We start from the raw sequence: 17,598 nt of genomic DNA on the forward strand, positions 1-17,598 counted from the left end.
TCCACTTAGTTAAATGCTTTCATTGTCTGTTATTTAGATTGACTAGTCAGCACTGGTGTATCGGTTGATGGTTTACCTTTGCTGATTGAAGTTTGGTTCGTATCCCTCTCAGACTGCAGTTTTTTTTATAAACTTGTTTTCTTTCAATTCTTAGTTTTAATTTCATTGAGCTTAATAGAGTTGCTTGTCTTCTTATTAACGTTTTTGATACCATCAAAAAATCGAAACTTGGAAAAATTGATTGGACAGAAGTTTAAAAAAGAAACCCTAATTTGTTTCAATCTTTTTGGTCGAGTTTAGAAAATAATTTCTGATCATCAAATAATAAACCTAAAGAACTAAATTAAGCAGTAATCCAGATTAGTTTTTCCAAGTAAGATTTGACTAATAGAGTCTCTGCATTTTTCTCGCCCAGTTTTTCGTCCAGAATCCAGTAAGCTTTTTTCCAAAATTCCAGTGTTTTCCCTATGTCCCCTTTTTTCAAATAAATCTCTCCCAAGTTGGCGCAAGCTCTTCCTACTTGCTCGCTGTCTTCGCCATACAAACTTTTCTGTATGTCGAGATCCCTTTTGAAATGGCTCAGTGCCTTTTCGAACTGCCCTTCAAGCAGATGGCATCGACCAATTTTGCATAGACTGAGTGACACTTCCGCCGAGGTTGATGTCGGTTTTGATTGGTTGGCTGATTTTTCTGTGGTTTGTTGCAAGGTCAGAAGTTTCGTGAAGTATTTCAGGGCTTCCGTGTGTTTTTGCTGATGGAACAAACTGGAGCCAAGAATATCCAGTATTTCCACTAAAACAAAATCTCAGACGATTAGAATGACCACGGTTTTCAAAATTGGGATTTTCATATCGATATTGCTCCTTTGTAATTCCCGAATAAAAATTACCCTATCTAACTTAAAAACTATCAATCCTAGAGGAAATTTTGCCGAAGATAACATCAAAAAACAGCGAGAAGTTGGCCATTTGAATTCCTACAAAGACCTAAATTCTCGCTTCTAATTGCGCATAGGTTTTGAAGTTAACGGACATGACTAGGGAGTACTTGGTAAATAAGACAACAAGACTTGAGTCGACAAATGAGCGTTAAAACATTCAATTTGAGTTTTTCGATTTTGAGCAGTTTATATGTCTCAGAAAATCAATTGAGAAAGCTCTTAAGACTCATCAAAAACGGTTGTCGTATTAACGGTGACGTCCCATTTGTACCAACGGTCATTTGTACCAAAATGAAAAATCGGTCCCATTTGTACCAAAATTATTCAACTCAATTTCTGATTGGTCGAATTGTGAGCCAACGAATTGTTAAATTAATTTTCTTCTGTTCAAACAGAAGAAAACTAAGTAGCAGAATAGTGACCGCCGCAGTCGCGCCAACGTGTTGCGAGCTTGCCAACAGAGGGTAGGACTCTAAACGAAAATTAGAGCCGGTTATCGCCGCAAAGCGGCGACACGCGCGCATAGCGCGCCCACCGGCGACCTTAAACCAAGAGCTCGAAGTAGTCGGCTTAATAGTCTTAGGACAATTGAATATTTTTGGTACTAACGCGATTGATTTTTTTTTGGTACAAATGGGACTGATTTATCATTTTGGCACTCGTGAATACCCACCGTATTAACAGCTGTCGTCATGTTTGTCAGATCCCTGGCAATAAGGCTATTGTCATGCTCAAAGGAACAAATGCTCGAAAATTTTCAACAAATCAAGTTCGCTTTAAACGGAGTGCAGCCAAAATTTAGACAGCCGCGTATTCATACTCGTCAGTGTTTAGACAAATACTGTATGAACCAATCAGAATCGAGAAAAGACATAAATAATCCAAAATAAATAATAATTATTTATTAATTTCTTCTTTGTCTAAATACTGACCAGTCTGAATACGCGGTTGTCTAAATACTGATATGAAACCACTTTAAACTGACTGATTTCATTGTTTATTTGCATTGAATTTTGATGATGAATTTTGATTGGCTGAAACTTTTACCCTTCTTAAAGTTTGTTGGGCTGCGTAAGGGGCTCCCTTTGGTATAATTATGTCTGAGATCGACTGGGTATTTTCGGCGTAATTTTTGATTAACTAAGAAAAGCCAAAATGACCCATTTTTGTGGTAAAATTTTGGGCCCGCATTTCGCAAAACAAATTACACCATATTAATGCTAAAATTTTAAGCAAGTTTTGTCTTCATAAGTTTTCACCTAAACTCAACCCAATTTGAGAAAAACGCGTTTTAAATTTCAAGTTTAGCTCGTTTTGTCCGGTTAATTTAAATCAGCACTGTAGTTTTGAAGCCGTAATCAGACTCCAACCAAAAGCTTTGTTTCAAAAGCTTCCTATTTAATTCAAAGTGTTTTGGCCAAAAATGGCGAGATTTTGACCCTAGAAAATATTGTGAAAACTAAAAAAGCTTATCATGAAACCAACAAAAAAAACTTTTTTATGTTAAGGGAACTATTTTTTCATGCAATTTCATTAACTTCAATGCATGGTATTTTGCGGAATATTTCTCTTTTCTCAAGCGCGACCGCGAGCAGCTATGTAGAAGCAAGTTCTTATTCGCATCGGGTTATTATTCTTGCGAATAACAAGATATTGCAATAAGGTACTAGACCCCGAACTATAAATTGACGATAAAAAGTTGAGTCTCAGAATGAAAAATTACAATGTTAAATTTGCTGAAATGCGCGTGTAGATGATATGCGGGGGGGGGGGGTACATGCAGGGGCAGATCTAGGATTTTCTTGAGGAGGGGTGGATTATAAACATTGTTGGATAGCTTTGACCGAAAAATTGTGTTTTTTTTCGGCGCGCGCTCCCCCTTAACAATTGTATATATTGGCCCCAAAGACGCCTTGAGAAAATTTTTAGAAACAACCAGCCAAAAATGGAGGTCTCAAAATGGTACCTGGGGGAAGATTTTTGGCTTATTGGGAATTTGTTGGCTTCAATTTTGTCTGCTTACTTAATGATAACTTTTTGAAAATATTTCGGTTGGCACTTTTTACTGTTTACACAAGCGAAGCGGAATGTTTTATTACGAAGGATTTTTTTCCAACCTAAGTCGCAAACAAAAGTGCTCATTTGGTGGCACTCTTGGTATATTTCAATTTAATCATAACTAGCGTGTTACGCACCTCCGGTGCTTCTAGTTTTTGACAACTCATGAAAAACCGCTATATTGGAAACCAGATCTGCAGGCTTTTAGTGTATTCTGTCAGCACCCAATTACAGGGTTGGTAAATTCACAATTTATGAACTTTTTCTGAATTTCAATTTTCCGTCAAATCTCGAAAACGTCAAATCTTGAAAATTACAAATATTTGAGTAGCCAAATTCGGGGGCTAGATTTACAACTCATGGGAGTACCCTGACAGCACCCAACTACTGGGTACGAAATTTTAAATTTTGGAAAAAAAATTAATTTAATTTTTTGAAAAAATCACAAAAAACGTAATATCTCAAAAACTACAAAGATTTGAGCAGTCATAATTGGAGGCAAGGTTCCCAACCCCTGAGAGTACTCTGATAGCCCATAACTACAGGGTGGGGAACTTCAAATTTTGAAAAAAGTTTCGCTTGAGTTTTCTAAAGAAAAATTTGAAAAAATCACAAAAAAAATCATATCTCGAAAACTACAAGGATTTGAGCAGTCATAATTGGAGGCAAGGTTCCTAAGACTACTCCGATAGCCCCCCCCCCCCCCCCCCAACATTTCGTATAAGTTTTCTAAAAATATTTCGAAAACAAAACAAAAATCGTTTTATCTCGTAAACTACAAGGATTTAAGAAGTCATATCTGGAGGCAAGATTTGCAACCCCTGGGAGTACCCTGAAAGCACCCAACTACAGGGTAAGAAATTTTAAATTTGGAAAAAAAATAATTTAAATTTTTTGCAATCTTTTTAAAAAATCACAGAAAAAGTAATATCTCGAAAACTACAAGGATTTGAGCAGTCATAATTGAAGGCAAGGTTCGCAACCCCTGAGAGTACTCTGATAGCCCTCAACTACAGGGTTGGGAATTTCAAATTTTGAAAAAAGTTTCGCTTGAGTTTTCTAAAAGAAATTTGAAAAAAAAAATCACAAAAAAAGCAGAAATTTCATTTTTTTCACAAAAACTATTACTGATTTACAAATAAAGTACTAATGGCAAAACCGGCTGCTTTTTTTCTATGCCTGTATATTTGACTAGTCTCTTTTCATTGTTCCCCAAGGCCTACAGCCTTCGAAAGTTTCAATAGAGGGATTTTTGACCTAATTGTTTTAAATTTTTATCTGTTCTCAAATAGTAATTGCACAAATCTGAGATGAAAAGGTCAACCAAAAAAGCAAATCATGGGGATCTTACCTTCTCAAGAGTTCATTCTTTGAATTCGGTAGAAAAAAGTTAAGCGGAGATTTAATCCGTCTTAGAAATTGTTCCAAATTGTTTGAAACAAGCTATTTTGCCAAAATTGATTTGTTACAAGGAGCAAAATCTATTGTTTTTAACTTTATATGGCATGTGGGGTGATGATTTTTGTAGAAAAATTTTCAAATTTTAGAAAAGTTTTTCATTTTATTTTTTTTCATTCAATTTTTTTAAATGTTTTTTATGTTATTACTGCTCCGTAAACGTTAGAAGGCAGTCGGAACTTTCAGGGCTTCGCCCTGATGCGAGCAGTCTTGTTTCACTTTGTTTTTCCGGTTTAGAGCTCTTCTTTGCATTTTCTCGCTTGTGTTTGCGAAGCGCATCTTCGCCTCTGTGTTAAATTTTGCAAAAGATTATTCTTTGAAATTTCATACTTATCCCTGCGAAAAATTAAACAAGACTGCTCGTATCAGGGCGAAGCGCTGAATGTTCTGACTGCCTTTTAAGGTCTATGGAGCAGTAAAAACATGAAAAATTTAAATGTAATAAAATTAAATTAAATTTTGAGATTTTTTGTGAAAACATCCCCACACAAGACATATTAAGTAGAAAGTGATACATTTTGCTCCTATTATCAAATCAATTATGGCAATTAAGCTTCTTTCAACCAATTTGGAACGATTTTAAGACGGATTAAATCTCCGCTTACGCGTTAATAGCGCGAAATATATCGCGCGTTAATTGTCCCAAATTGACCAAAATGACAATCTTCAAACCCCCATAACTTTACGAAAAATGTTCACAGGTAAAATATCTTTTCAAATTTAAGCTCACGACAACAATAGCTTTCGAATGATATAAAGAAATTTCGTCAAAAAAAGTTAAAAAGTCGAAATTCGTCTGAAGAAAAAAAACCCACCCCGAGCACAAATATTCCGTTACTTTCGTTACGAAAATTGAAACAAATTTTTTTGAGCATACTTCTGTTTTCAAGTTTGTATGTCAAATTTTTTTTTGATGTTTGGGGTAAATTAGCCAGCTTCAATTTGCCTAGATTATATTTTAATCAAGGCATACAAAAATTTGTTCGAAATTTTTTGTGTTTTGACAAGATATTCTTGAACGACTGATGAAATTCCACATTTCTTAGCTCTCACAATCCCTCATGTGGTTTGAAGCCTACTTAAAAGCAAACTCTAGTTCATAACTTTTCATATCTGGTAATGTGACAGCAATGAGCTCATTTTCCGTGGTAAATTTTGAATTTTTTAAAACATTCCGATGAGCGAGCCTTAGAATCTCAAATTTATACTGGAAAAACTGTTCAATCTGTTCAATCTGTTCAAGTTTTTGGGCTGGGAGCCTAGTGTTATTTTATTAAAAGGATACAATGAATTGTTCAAAAAATTGCATTTTTAACTATTCTCCCCCTCAGTAGTATAGCCTACCTGTATAAAAAATAAACAACTTTACTAGAGAGAATGATTGAAATTACATTAGCTTATGTAATCAACAGCATTCAAATGCAATCCTTCATAAAAATTGTGACAACCAATTTTATTTGTGCGTTGGCTGGTTTCGAAATGCAAACTTTATAAAGAATTAATTTTCAAAATTAATACGTGGCTAGGGGTTACAATCTACGGCTGATCACTTGGTGGCGGGGAGAGGGATTGTGCGGTTTATACCCAAGTTTTGCGGTAGAATTCAAGCAGGAACCAAGCATTTTTTTCTTAATTTTTTTTTTGAATCGGTATACTTTAAGAATTGTTATTTTCAGTTCGTCGTAGGTCTGACAATATTTGACAATTATTCGTCTGCTTATTTTACAATCGTTCAGTTCCACTTATTCTGTCCAGAATTTTTTTTGCTCAAGTTGAAAATATTGCTATTTCTACGAGATTTTTTAATGCTGAATTATGATTGGCTGAAATTAAATTTCCATCATTCGCTCTCTTCATCACAAAAGAAACCACCTAATTAGATTTTATAAGCAAAATGTGTAGAAGGAAAAAGTGGCAGGAGGGCTATGGTTAGTAGGGCATAATACCAAAATGTAGAATCGAATAGGGTCAATGGCCTTTTGTTTTCTTTTAACAACAATGAGAACTAGAACTCAAACTTTTAGCAAACCTGTCATTGATGTTGAAAAGATATATATGGTTCAAGTCTCAAGAAAGTTCGACTAATAAATTCGAAACTATGAAACTGCGAACTGCTGAACCCTAGATGATAAAACCTAGCTGATGTTGAAATTAAAATAAAGCAGTAAAATGGTCTTACTTTTCATTTCGGTGCTTGAGTTTTTTACGCTTTCCATCAAGTCCAGAGCGCGTGATAATTTATCTGAAGCTTTTCCATACTCAGAGGCTTGAAAGTAAATTTTGCCCATTTTGATACAAGTCTCGATTTGGTCACTAATGAAGTTCTCTTCTGAGCTCTGCTTTTTGTCCTCCGATGGCTCCGTTTTTCTCTTTTCATCGGCTATTTCTAAGTGGCAGAGGGCTTTTTTGTAATCCTTGTCGCGTAGGTAGAGGTTCCCAATCTTCTGGTGGATATTGATTAGATCAGAATCAGACGCTGATCGTGTTCGCTCCATGGCGCTCAATGCCTCTATACAAATCAGAAGAAAACAAATATTTTTGTTTACCATTCATTCACATTTTAATTCTTATTTGAGCAATGGAAAATGGAAACTTGGGTGCAATCAAGCGTGCATTGTGCTACTGAGATATAAAACGACCGTTTTATAGTAGATTGATCTATCGTATAGTTGGACGATGACAGATTTAATACAATAGCAACATGGGATCTTGTTTTTATCGTTTCGACACCATTTTACAGTTCCCATGAGTATCATGAAGAATATACGGTTCTCTTTAGTTGCCCATAGTACCTAGATTGAATTATCAACCCCTATTAAAGGTTTTAATCATAATGATAATAATAATCATAATAAATTCGTTTCCAAGTATTTTTACTTTTAGTACAACAAAGGAGATTTTCAAAAGGCAGTGAGCACGCTCCGTGTAAGTGTTTGTTTACCAAAAACGAGTAAAAACGGTTTAAGAACCGGGAACTAGACTTTTTTCCCTAAACACCTTTTCTCTTTACGAGAAACTGAACTTGCTTATTTATTGAACATTAACTTCCAGGTTAACAACTTAATAACTTATTAACTTTCCTTTTTAACCTGGAGGTAACGCGGTCGCTTTTCTACCCGAAGGGCTGGGGCTCGAGTCCCGGTAGGACCTTGTTGTTTTTCAGTATAAAAGAAAATGAATAAATATTTCCGGTTAAAATTGAATTGCAGGACTTACGTTTTTGCCTGCTCAAGTTTTGTCAACTTAGATGCCATATCACGAATTTTTGGTTGTGCTGCGAGAAAGTATCATATTGGTTACAAGGTTACAAGTAATGCTCATTGCAGTTTCGGGGGACGTAACACTTCGTACATTTTTTTAAATTTTTTTTTGCTCAATTGGTTTCTGCTCAAAAGTTGTCTGCTTTGTTTCCGCTTCGTAAATTTAGTTCCGTTGCTAATTTAAAATGCAAATGTCTGGATTGGCATATATATTAAGATCTAAAACTTGATAAAAACAGTTACTATGAAAATGTATGGAATTGGTTTTTACCCTTGTTTCATTTTTTGAGATGATTCGGAAAATTTTTTCACTTGTTGCATAACTTTTTTTTTCTCAGAAACTACTCTACCGATTTTCAGAAAAAAAAACTTCTTGACTTTTCTTTTCCACTACCCTCAAAAATCCGAAATTGTGGTTTGAATGGAAATAACAGGTGGTGGGGAAAACCACTGAATAAATGACCACTCCTGATAAAACTGTTTGAATTTTCTTGAGAATTAACGTCCCAATTCTGCGTCTTGTTTTTGGGTTCAAGCGAAATGACGCGTTGTGTGAAGGTCACTGCATAATCGATTACGCCCACTTTTTTACACAAAAACTTATGACCCTCTGGAAAGCCTTTCTTTTTTCGTTTTTGAAACTAATTGATTTGATTTTTTGGCTTCCTATCGAAATTACAGGTTGCTTGAATCTCTTCTGCATATGCGTCTAAGTCCAACTTTTTTTTACACAAGAAGCTATGATGGTTGGAAAATTGAACTTTTTGATTGGTTGACATATTTTTGGAATTTTTTGACTTTTCTCGATAAATATCCTGCCAAATCTGATATGATATACAAAGCTTAATCCAAAAAACAGGTTGTTGGAAGCCCACCTTTATAATTGGCTACGCCCAATTTATTCTACAAAATATTAGCCGTCAAAAAAGTTTTGAAACTTTGACCGTTTTTTTGAAAATTTTTAAACTTTTCTCAAAAACATTTCCGGTTAAGTGTTTAATCGAAAACCCTCGTTTTGGGAATTTTTTCTGCTGAAGTGGCTTCGACCTGTTTTTTGCAGAAAAATTTTTATGGATTTCGGAAAATCAAGTTATTGAATTTTATATTTTTTTTTTAGAAATTTTTTACCTTTTCTTAAAAAACTACCCTCTCAAATCTGAGAAGAAGGTTTCAGTGTGAAAAACCAGTTGCAAGAATTTTTGTTGCAGAAGCGGCGAGTTAGAAAAATTTCATGTCGTTGGGAAAATTCCAATATCTCAAAAAATTTTTGCTCCTCTTACTTATTTTAGTAACGAAACAACAAGAGTTTCGAGTAAAATCCATTTTGAAATTATGCATTTCATCTCGCATCTCAATAAAAAGTTCGAAAAATGGCAAAGATGTATCTCCAGTTTTAGCTGGGCCCCTAGATGTTTTTTATCGATACATACAAAATTTGGTTAATCTAGTTTTTTTTTTCAATTTTTTTTCAAGTTCGACCTCTTATGTTTTCTGTGTTTGACCCGCTTGGCGTCTGCTCACACAAAAAGCCTTCTCCATCAGTGCAAAGAATTTTACTTCTACCTGGGATCAAAATAAGCCACAATAATTCACCTAATATCTTGTTGTCTAGTATGTACTGTTCTCGAAATTGATGTATCAGTTTCGTCAATTCTTTGTCGTTTATTTGCATAGCTTTAATTACGAAACTGTTTTGTAATAGTTTGTATTTTACCATAAGGAGGAGAGTTAAGTTGATAAGTAGATTCAATTGATAAAAAATATGAGGGTTTTGTACCTAGTACCGAATCATCTCTTATTGCAAAAGAAATCCGACTACAACTCAGTTATCTGATTATGTAAAAAGCACCATTCATTAGAGTAAAGTGTTTTTGTTCCGATTATCGAACAAATGCGTATTATTTCTAGTCGTTTAAAATTAATGGTCCTAATTTGATTTAGAGTTGCGATAAGTCGTCCCTAGTCATAAGCATTTTTACTAGTTGAAGTATATAGTAAATTTCGAACCTCTTATAACTGAATACATAAAATAGTACATACCAAGGTAGAACTCCAGCGCGGTTACATGATTATTCATCTGGTTCAACTGGAGTTCCGCTATCCGAAAGGCCACTTGGCTTACTAGCTCTGCATTCCCTTCACTTTCACTCAATTTATCCTCCTCCTTATTTGCGGTAGCCTTGAGAGTTTTAAGCGTTCTTTTGTAGTAATCTAGGCAGTCTTCAATTCTGTCTTCTTTCTGCAGCACTTCGGCTATTTTGAGCTGTGATTCGGCCACTTGCCCGTTGTGCCGACCGAACACTCGCCTCTGGTTCTCGAGGGCTTTGAAGTAGTACTGGACAGCGGATCCTGACTTCCCATGCAAGGTACTGAGCATTCCTGTGAAGTCATCAGAAAAACCATGTATTTAAAAAAGTAGAAATTTCTTAAATGTTTAACATAATGAAAATGCTAATTTAATTTAAATTCGGCTTTTTGAGTTTTTGCAAATTTTTTTCTACAAAAGTTATTCGATTAATTTGAGCAGCAAAAAGTTCAACATATCTTGAACGGTAAATTCTGTCCCACTTTGACAGACCGCATCCTTCAAGCATAGCTCAAAATTCAGCTGAATTTCATCTCTGAGAACTTTGTACATGTTTCAACGCTATTGCACTACCAGCTTAATGTAATTTATTAGACTTCCTGATGAAATTTTAATCCGCGATGAAACGGAAACAAATTACAGAACCACGTGACATTACCAGCCAAGTCTAGAACATTTCTAGAAGAGTTTCATGATAATTTCGACATTTGAGTAGCGAATTCTTGCTGAGTAAAATTTTTATTGGTTGCAAAAAAGTAGAAATCTTATTATAAAATCATGTATTTTTTGTGAAATGAAGTTTTTTGTTATAAATTTATTATGATTTTGATGTGGTTTAAGCAAAACGTCATATCAATACCGTATATTAACTGAGATATGTTCAAAAAAAAGTCCTCAATAGCTCAATGATAATCTAAAAATAGTCTCAGTCTGACCTGCTAGATTACTCTGTAACTGCTGCAACTGCGTCAAATTGTACGCCATCGTCGGATCCAAGTCTTCTTTGAAATCCTCCCTTTCTTCCGCAACTGTTTCCTCCTCCGATGACTCCTCGGCTAATTGCGATTCGTCGTCATTTGGTTCCCTTTCGACATTCGAAGAAGAGTCTACTGTTTTCTCTTTATCTTGCACAAGTGCATTATTCGCCGATTCCTTTCCTGTAATATCCACGTGACTTTCGTTGTCAATTTTACTTTCGATGTTGATATCAATTTCTGAAGACAAACTTTGTGTATCGTCGGTGTTTTCAATGAAGCCTTCTTTTGTTATTAGTTTATCGTTTTCAGCAAAATTTTCAGCATCCGAAGTTGTCTGCGTGTCATTATCATCTTCAGGCAAGTTATTGTTCACGGGTCTAGTCTCAGTGCTTGAATCTTCAATTTCTTCTTCTTCTTGGAGCTCTTCACACTCATGAATTTTGATTTGAGGAATGATATTTACCCCGTCTGGTTCGTGATCAATTTTCAGAACAGAGTTATCTACACCAAAACCATCATTATCACTGTCGTCCAAATTTTGAAACGCTTCTTCGCTGTCAATTAAGGTGACTGCAGGTTTCTGCAACTCCAGTTTCACCCTAAAAACCTCTTCTTGAACTGAAGTATCCGCATCGTTATCATCATCGACAAAATTCGAACTGTGTTCGGCTCTCTGAAGTTCATCGTTGTTGTCGTCGTCCATGAACAAATTAATGCCTTCCAATCCAGTTTTTCTTTTTATAATTACTTCCTTAACGTCTACTAACTCGTTGAAAGTGACACTCTTTTTCTTGTTCTGATTAACAGGCAACCTCACTTGTTTGGATCCTGAAAAACCATCATTCAGAACTTCCGAATGCTTGAAATGAACGTTGCTATCAACTTGATAATCGTTCTTATCATCATCATCATTATTATTCTCATTATTGTCAGCATTTAACTCGCCTTTATCTTCATTTTTGACGGCAATTACAGTTGCAGAAGTTTCCGAGTTCGTTTCCAGGACGGAACCAGATTCAGATTCTTTCTTGGGTGTATAAGTGTGTTCTGGAAGCAGAACATTTTCTTGTGATATTTCGATTTGAGGAGTTTCGTCGCTCTCAGTTTCCAAAGTTTCGCTTTTAGTGGAAGCCGGGGTCGTCTCAGCGCTTTCATCATCACCTAATTCGTTTCGAACAACTTCATTTTGGTGCTTTGAATTTGATTGAGCCTCTGCGCCAATGGAAACTTCTGCGTTTTCCACGTTTGTTATATCATCATTTTCTGCAACACCTTCAATTTCTATGCAGGCTGTTTTCGTTTTGTTGTGAAATTTCGATTTCATCAGTTCGTCAAGATCCGAACTTCTTTTTCTCTGACTTTCAGGTGCGTTATTAACGTCACCGTAAATGATTTCCAGCAGAACTTTTTCGGCGTTCTGAGTTATGGAAAAGAGCCAATCGTACAATGTGATCAACAAACGACCATTGAGGTTCTCGGAGCCTCCGGCGAGCTTATTCACGTACTCTCCGAAGACATATTTATCGTTATCATTCTTGGAGATGGCATTTTGGTGTTTTATTGAAGCTAATAAATCAACAGTTTCTGAGAAATTCTCCAGCAAATCTGCTCTGACATTGACGTTTGAAGGTTGCGAGAGTCTGAAATCTATTGGGATGTTTTTGCAAATACAGTTGTCTTGCTTGAGCAGATCGTATTCGCTTCGAAACAGCAGTGGATTCGGCCACGGAGAAAGAGTTGAGACTGCCTAAAAAGAAAAACAGGCAAATATGGGCACAGCTCAGAATTTCTCCATCACATCTTCTATTAACTTAGAATACAAACATTTTGACTAAGTTAGAATACATAAAAAAAATATCACAATCCTAACTTTTGGTTGATTTTTCGACTGAGATGGTTCTGATTTTACTGAAATATGTACATACTGAAAGGACTTATGTTTTGCTTCTTGTTATGACTGCAAACATTGGAGGCCGCTCTTCTATATTTTATATTTAAATACTGGCAGTTTTCTTTTCGTAGGAGAGCGCAACTTTGTACGGTCTAACTGCTCACGAAGTGGGTGAGAATTCTAGCCTTGTAGCTTAACAAACCTAGTGCGACTTCGAGTATCTCACGGTTCACTCAAACTGGAACAATTTACAGTTCAGCTCTTTAAGGAGAACCGCTATTAGGTTCATGCTTAAGAATTGCAAGCCATTTTTTTGTTATGTTTCTGGGCTGGGTACTCTGGGTGTTGCCTCACCCTTAAACAACGAGCTCTGATCATGGAGGTCCTCGACAATCCGACTTTCCCATTAAGATGCGGAGTCGTAACTATTTCACCGCGGCTCGTAGCTCAGCTTTGAAGCTATTTTAATTTTTTTCTGAAATCTTAAGTTTACGCCTCCCTTTCGTCAGAAACCGCAAAAAAAATGTTTTTTTTTTCTGAAGTTTTCCTAAAATTTTTTTGGAATCTTTTCAAATTAATTGCCCGTTCCTACGAAATCTACGTTTGTTTTGAAAAATCAGTTTTTCAGTTTTTAGTTATTTTATCCAAAGTTTCAACTTACTATGTTCAATTTTAGTATCTGTGCACAGATTACAGTCTATCAGACTGTCTAATATTTTTAAGTTGAAATTGAGTTTTGTGTGGTTTTAATGCAACAAACAATCATTGGGAAAAATCAAGAGCCGAAGACTCTTTCAGGAGTTGCACTGCATAATCTCACATAAAGTTGGAAAGAAAATATTAGCTGACTCATGGGTCACTTGTTACAGATCATGTCAAGAAAATATTAGCTGACTCATGGGTCACTTGTTATAGATCATGTTAAGAAATTATAAGCTGAGTCATGGGTCACTTGTTACAGATAATGTCAAGAAAACATTAGCTGACTCATGAGTCACTTGTTACAGATCATGTCACGAAAATATTAGCTGACTCATGGGTCACTTGTTACAGATCATGTCAAGAAAATTTTAGCTGACTCATGGGTCACTTGTTACAGATCATGCCAAGAAAATATTAGCTGACTCAGGGGTCACTTGTTATAGATCATGTCAAGAAAACATTAGCTGACTCAGGGGTCACTTGTTATAGATCATGTCAAGAAAACATTAGCTGACTCATGGGTCACTTGTTACAGATAATGTCAAGAAAATATTAGCTGACTCATGGGTCACTTGTTACAGATCATTTCACGAAAAAATTAGCTGACTCATGGGTCACTTGTTACAGATCATGTCAAAAAAATATTAGCTGACTCATGGGTCACTTGTTACAGATCACGTCAAGAAAATATTAGCTGACTCAGGGGTCACTTGATATAGATCATGTCAAGAAAATATTAGCTGACTCATGGGTCACTTGTTACAGATAATGTCAAGAAAATATTAGCTGACTCATGGGTCAATTGTTACAGATCAATTCATGAAAATATTAGCTGACTCATGGGTCACTTGTTACAGATCATGTCAAGAAAATATTAGCTGACTCATGGGTCACTTGTTACAGATCATGTCAAGAAAATATTAGCTGACTCATGCGTCACTTGTTACAGATCATGTCAAGAAAATATTAGCTGACTCAGGGGTCACTTGTTATAGATCAAGTCAAGAAAATATTAGCTGACTCATGGGTCACTTGTTACAGATAATGTCAAGAAAATATTAGCTGACTCATGGGTCACTTGTTACAGATCATTTCGAGAAAATATTAGCTGACTCATGGGTCACTTGTTACAGATCAATTCAAGAAAATACTAGCTGACTCATGGGTCACTTGTTACAGACCATGTCAAGAAAAAATTAGCTAACTCATGGGTCACTTGTTACAGATCATGTCAAGAAAATATTAACTGATTCATGGGTCACTTGTTACAGATCATTTCAAGAAAATATTAGCTGACTCGTGGGTCACTTGTTACAGATCATGTCAAGAAAAAATTAGCTGACTCATGGGTCACTTGTTACAGATAATGGTAAGAAAACATTAGCTGACTCATGGGTCACTTGTTACAGATCATGTCAAGAAAATATTAGCTGACTCATGGATCACTTGTTACAGATCATGTCAAAAAAATATTAGCTGACTCATGGGTCACTTGTTACAGATCATTTCAAGAAAAAATTAGCTGAATCATGGGTCACTTGTTACAGATCATGTCAAGAAAATATTGGCTGACTCATGGGTCACTTGTTACAGATCATGTCAAGAAAATATTAGCTGACTCGTGGGTCACTTGTTACAGATCATGTCAAGAAAATATTAGCTGACTCATGGGTCACTTGTTACAGACCATGTCAAGAAAATATTAGCTGACTCATGGGTCACTTGTTACAGATCATGTCAAGAAAATATTAGCTGACTCATGCGTCACTTGTTACAGATCATGTCAAGAAAATATTAGCTGACTCAGGGGTCACTTGTTATAGATCAAGTCAAGAAAATATTAGCTGACTCATGGGTCACTTGTTACAGATAATGTCAAGAAAATATTAGCTGACTCATGGGTCACTTGTTACAGATCATTTCGAGAAAATATTAGCTGACTCATGGGTCACTTGTTACAGATCAATTCAAGAAAATACTAGCTGACTCATGGGTCACTTGTTACAGACCATGTCAAGAAAAAATTAGCTAACTCATGGGTCACTTGTTACAGATCATGTCAAGAAAATATTAACTGATTCATGGGTCACTTGTTACAGATCATTTCAAGAAAATATTAGCTGACTCGTGGGTCACTTGTTACAGATCATGTCAAGAAAAAATTAGCTGACTCATGGGTCACTTGTTACAGATAATGTTAAGAAAACATTAGCTGACTCATGGGTCACTTGTTACAGATCATGTCAAGAAAATATTAGCTGACTCATAGATCACTTGTTACAGATCATGTCAAAAAAATATTAGCTGACTCATGGGTCACTTGTTACAGATCATTTCAAGAAAAAATTAGCTGACTCATGGGTCACTTGTTACAGATCATGTCAAGAAAATATTGGCTGACTCATGGGTCACTTGTTACAGATCATGTCAAGAAAATATTAGCTGACTCGTGGGTCACTTGTTACAGATCATGTCAAGAAAATATTAGCTGACTCATGGGTCACTTGTTACAGACCATGTCAAGAAAATATTAGCTGACTCATGGGTCACTTGTTACAGATCATGTCAAGAAAATATTAGCTGACTCATGCGTCACTTGTTACAGATCATGTCAAGAAAATATTAGCTGACTCAGGGGTCACTTGTTATAGATCAAGTCAAGAAAATATTAGCTGACTCATGGGTCACTTGTTACAGATAATGTCAAGAAAATATTAGCTGACTCATGGGTCACTTGTTACAGATCATTTCGAGAAAATATTAGCTGACTCATGGGTCACTTGTTACAGATCAATTCAAGAAAATACTAGCTGACTCATGGGTCACTTGTTACAGACCATGTCAAGAAAAAATTAGCTAACTCATGGGTCACTTGTTACAGATCATGTCAAGAAAATATTAACTGATTCATGGGTCACTTGTTACAGATCATTTCAAGAAAATATTAGCTGACTCGTGGGTCACTTGTTACAGATCATGTCAAGAAAAAATTAGCTGACTCATGGGTCACTTGTTACAGATAATGTTAAGAAAACATTAGCTGACTCATGGGTCACTTGTTACAGATCATGTCAAGAAAATATTAGCTGACTCATGGATCACTTGTTACAGATCATGTCAAAAAAATATTAGCTGACTCATGGGTCACTTGTTACAGATCATTTCAAGAAAAAATTAGCTGACTCATGGGTCACTTGTTACAGATCATGTCAAGAAAATATTGGCTGACTCATGGGTCACTTGTTACAGATCATGTCAAGAAAATATTAGCTGACTCGTGGGTCACTTGTTACAGATCATGTCAAGAAAAAATTAGCTGACTCATGGGTCACTTGTTACAGATAATGTCAAGAAAATATTAGCTGACTCATGGGTCACTTGTTACAGATCATTTCAAGAAAATATTAGCTGACTCATGGGTCACTTGTTACAGATCATTTCAAGAAAAAATTAGCTGACTCATGGGTCACTTGTTACAGATCATGTCAAGAAAATATTGGCTGACTCATGGGTCACTTGTTACAGATCATGTCAAGAAAATATTAGCTGACTCGTGGGTCACTTGTTACAGATCATGTCAAGAAAATATTAGCTGACTCATGGGTCACTTGTTACAGACCATGTCAAGAAAATATTAGCTGACTCATGGGTCACTTTTTACATATCATGTCAAGAAATATTAGCTGACTCATGCGTCACTTGTTACAGATCATGTCAAAAAAATATTAGCTGACTCAGGGGTCACTTGTTATAGATCAAGTCAAGAAAATATTAGCTGACTCATGGGTCACTTGTTACAGATAATGTCAAGAAAATATTAGCTGACTCATGGGTCACTTGTTACAGATCATTTCGAGAAAATATTAGCTGACTCATGGGTCACTTGTTACAGATCAATTCAAGAAAATACTAGCTGACTCATGGGTCACTTGTTACAGACCATGTCAAGAAAAAATTAGCTAACTCATGGGTCACTTGTTACAGATCATGTCAAGAAAATATTAACTGATTCATGGGTCACTTGTTACAGATCATTTCAAGAAAATATTAGCTGACTCGTGGGTCACTTGTTACAGATCATGTCAAGAAAAAATTAGCTGACTCATGGGTCACTTGTTACAGATAATGTTAAGAAAACATTAGCTGACTCATGGGTCACTTGTTACAGATCATGTCAAGAAAATATTAGCTGACTCATGGATCACTTGTTACAGATCATGTCAAAA

General features: G+C 35.7%; 1 protein-coding gene across 1 annotated transcript in view; it reads right to left on the reverse strand.

Moving 5' to 3' along the window:
- Positions 1-325: 325 nt before the first annotated feature.
- Positions 326-17,598, reverse strand: part of LOC134844491 (uncharacterized) — a 53,461-nt gene continuing 36,188 nt past the window's right edge. The window contains exons 3-6 of the mRNA XM_063861195.1: positions 10,738-12,526; positions 9,757-10,095; positions 6,636-6,965; positions 326-792 (exon numbers count right to left, since the gene is read on the reverse strand). Coding sequence (XP_063717265.1) covers positions 344-792; positions 6,636-6,965; positions 9,757-10,095; positions 10,738-12,526 — 2,907 coding nt within the window. The 3' untranslated portion in view covers positions 326-343. The remainder of the gene's footprint in view (positions 793-6,635; positions 6,966-9,756; positions 10,096-10,737; positions 12,527-17,598) is intronic.

Source organism: Symsagittifera roscoffensis, chromosome 4 (genome assembly GCF_963678635.1).
Source record: "Symsagittifera roscoffensis chromosome 4, txSymRosc1.1, whole genome shotgun sequence".
Lineage (NCBI taxonomy): Eukaryota > Metazoa > Xenacoelomorpha > Acoela > Convolutidae > Symsagittifera > Symsagittifera roscoffensis.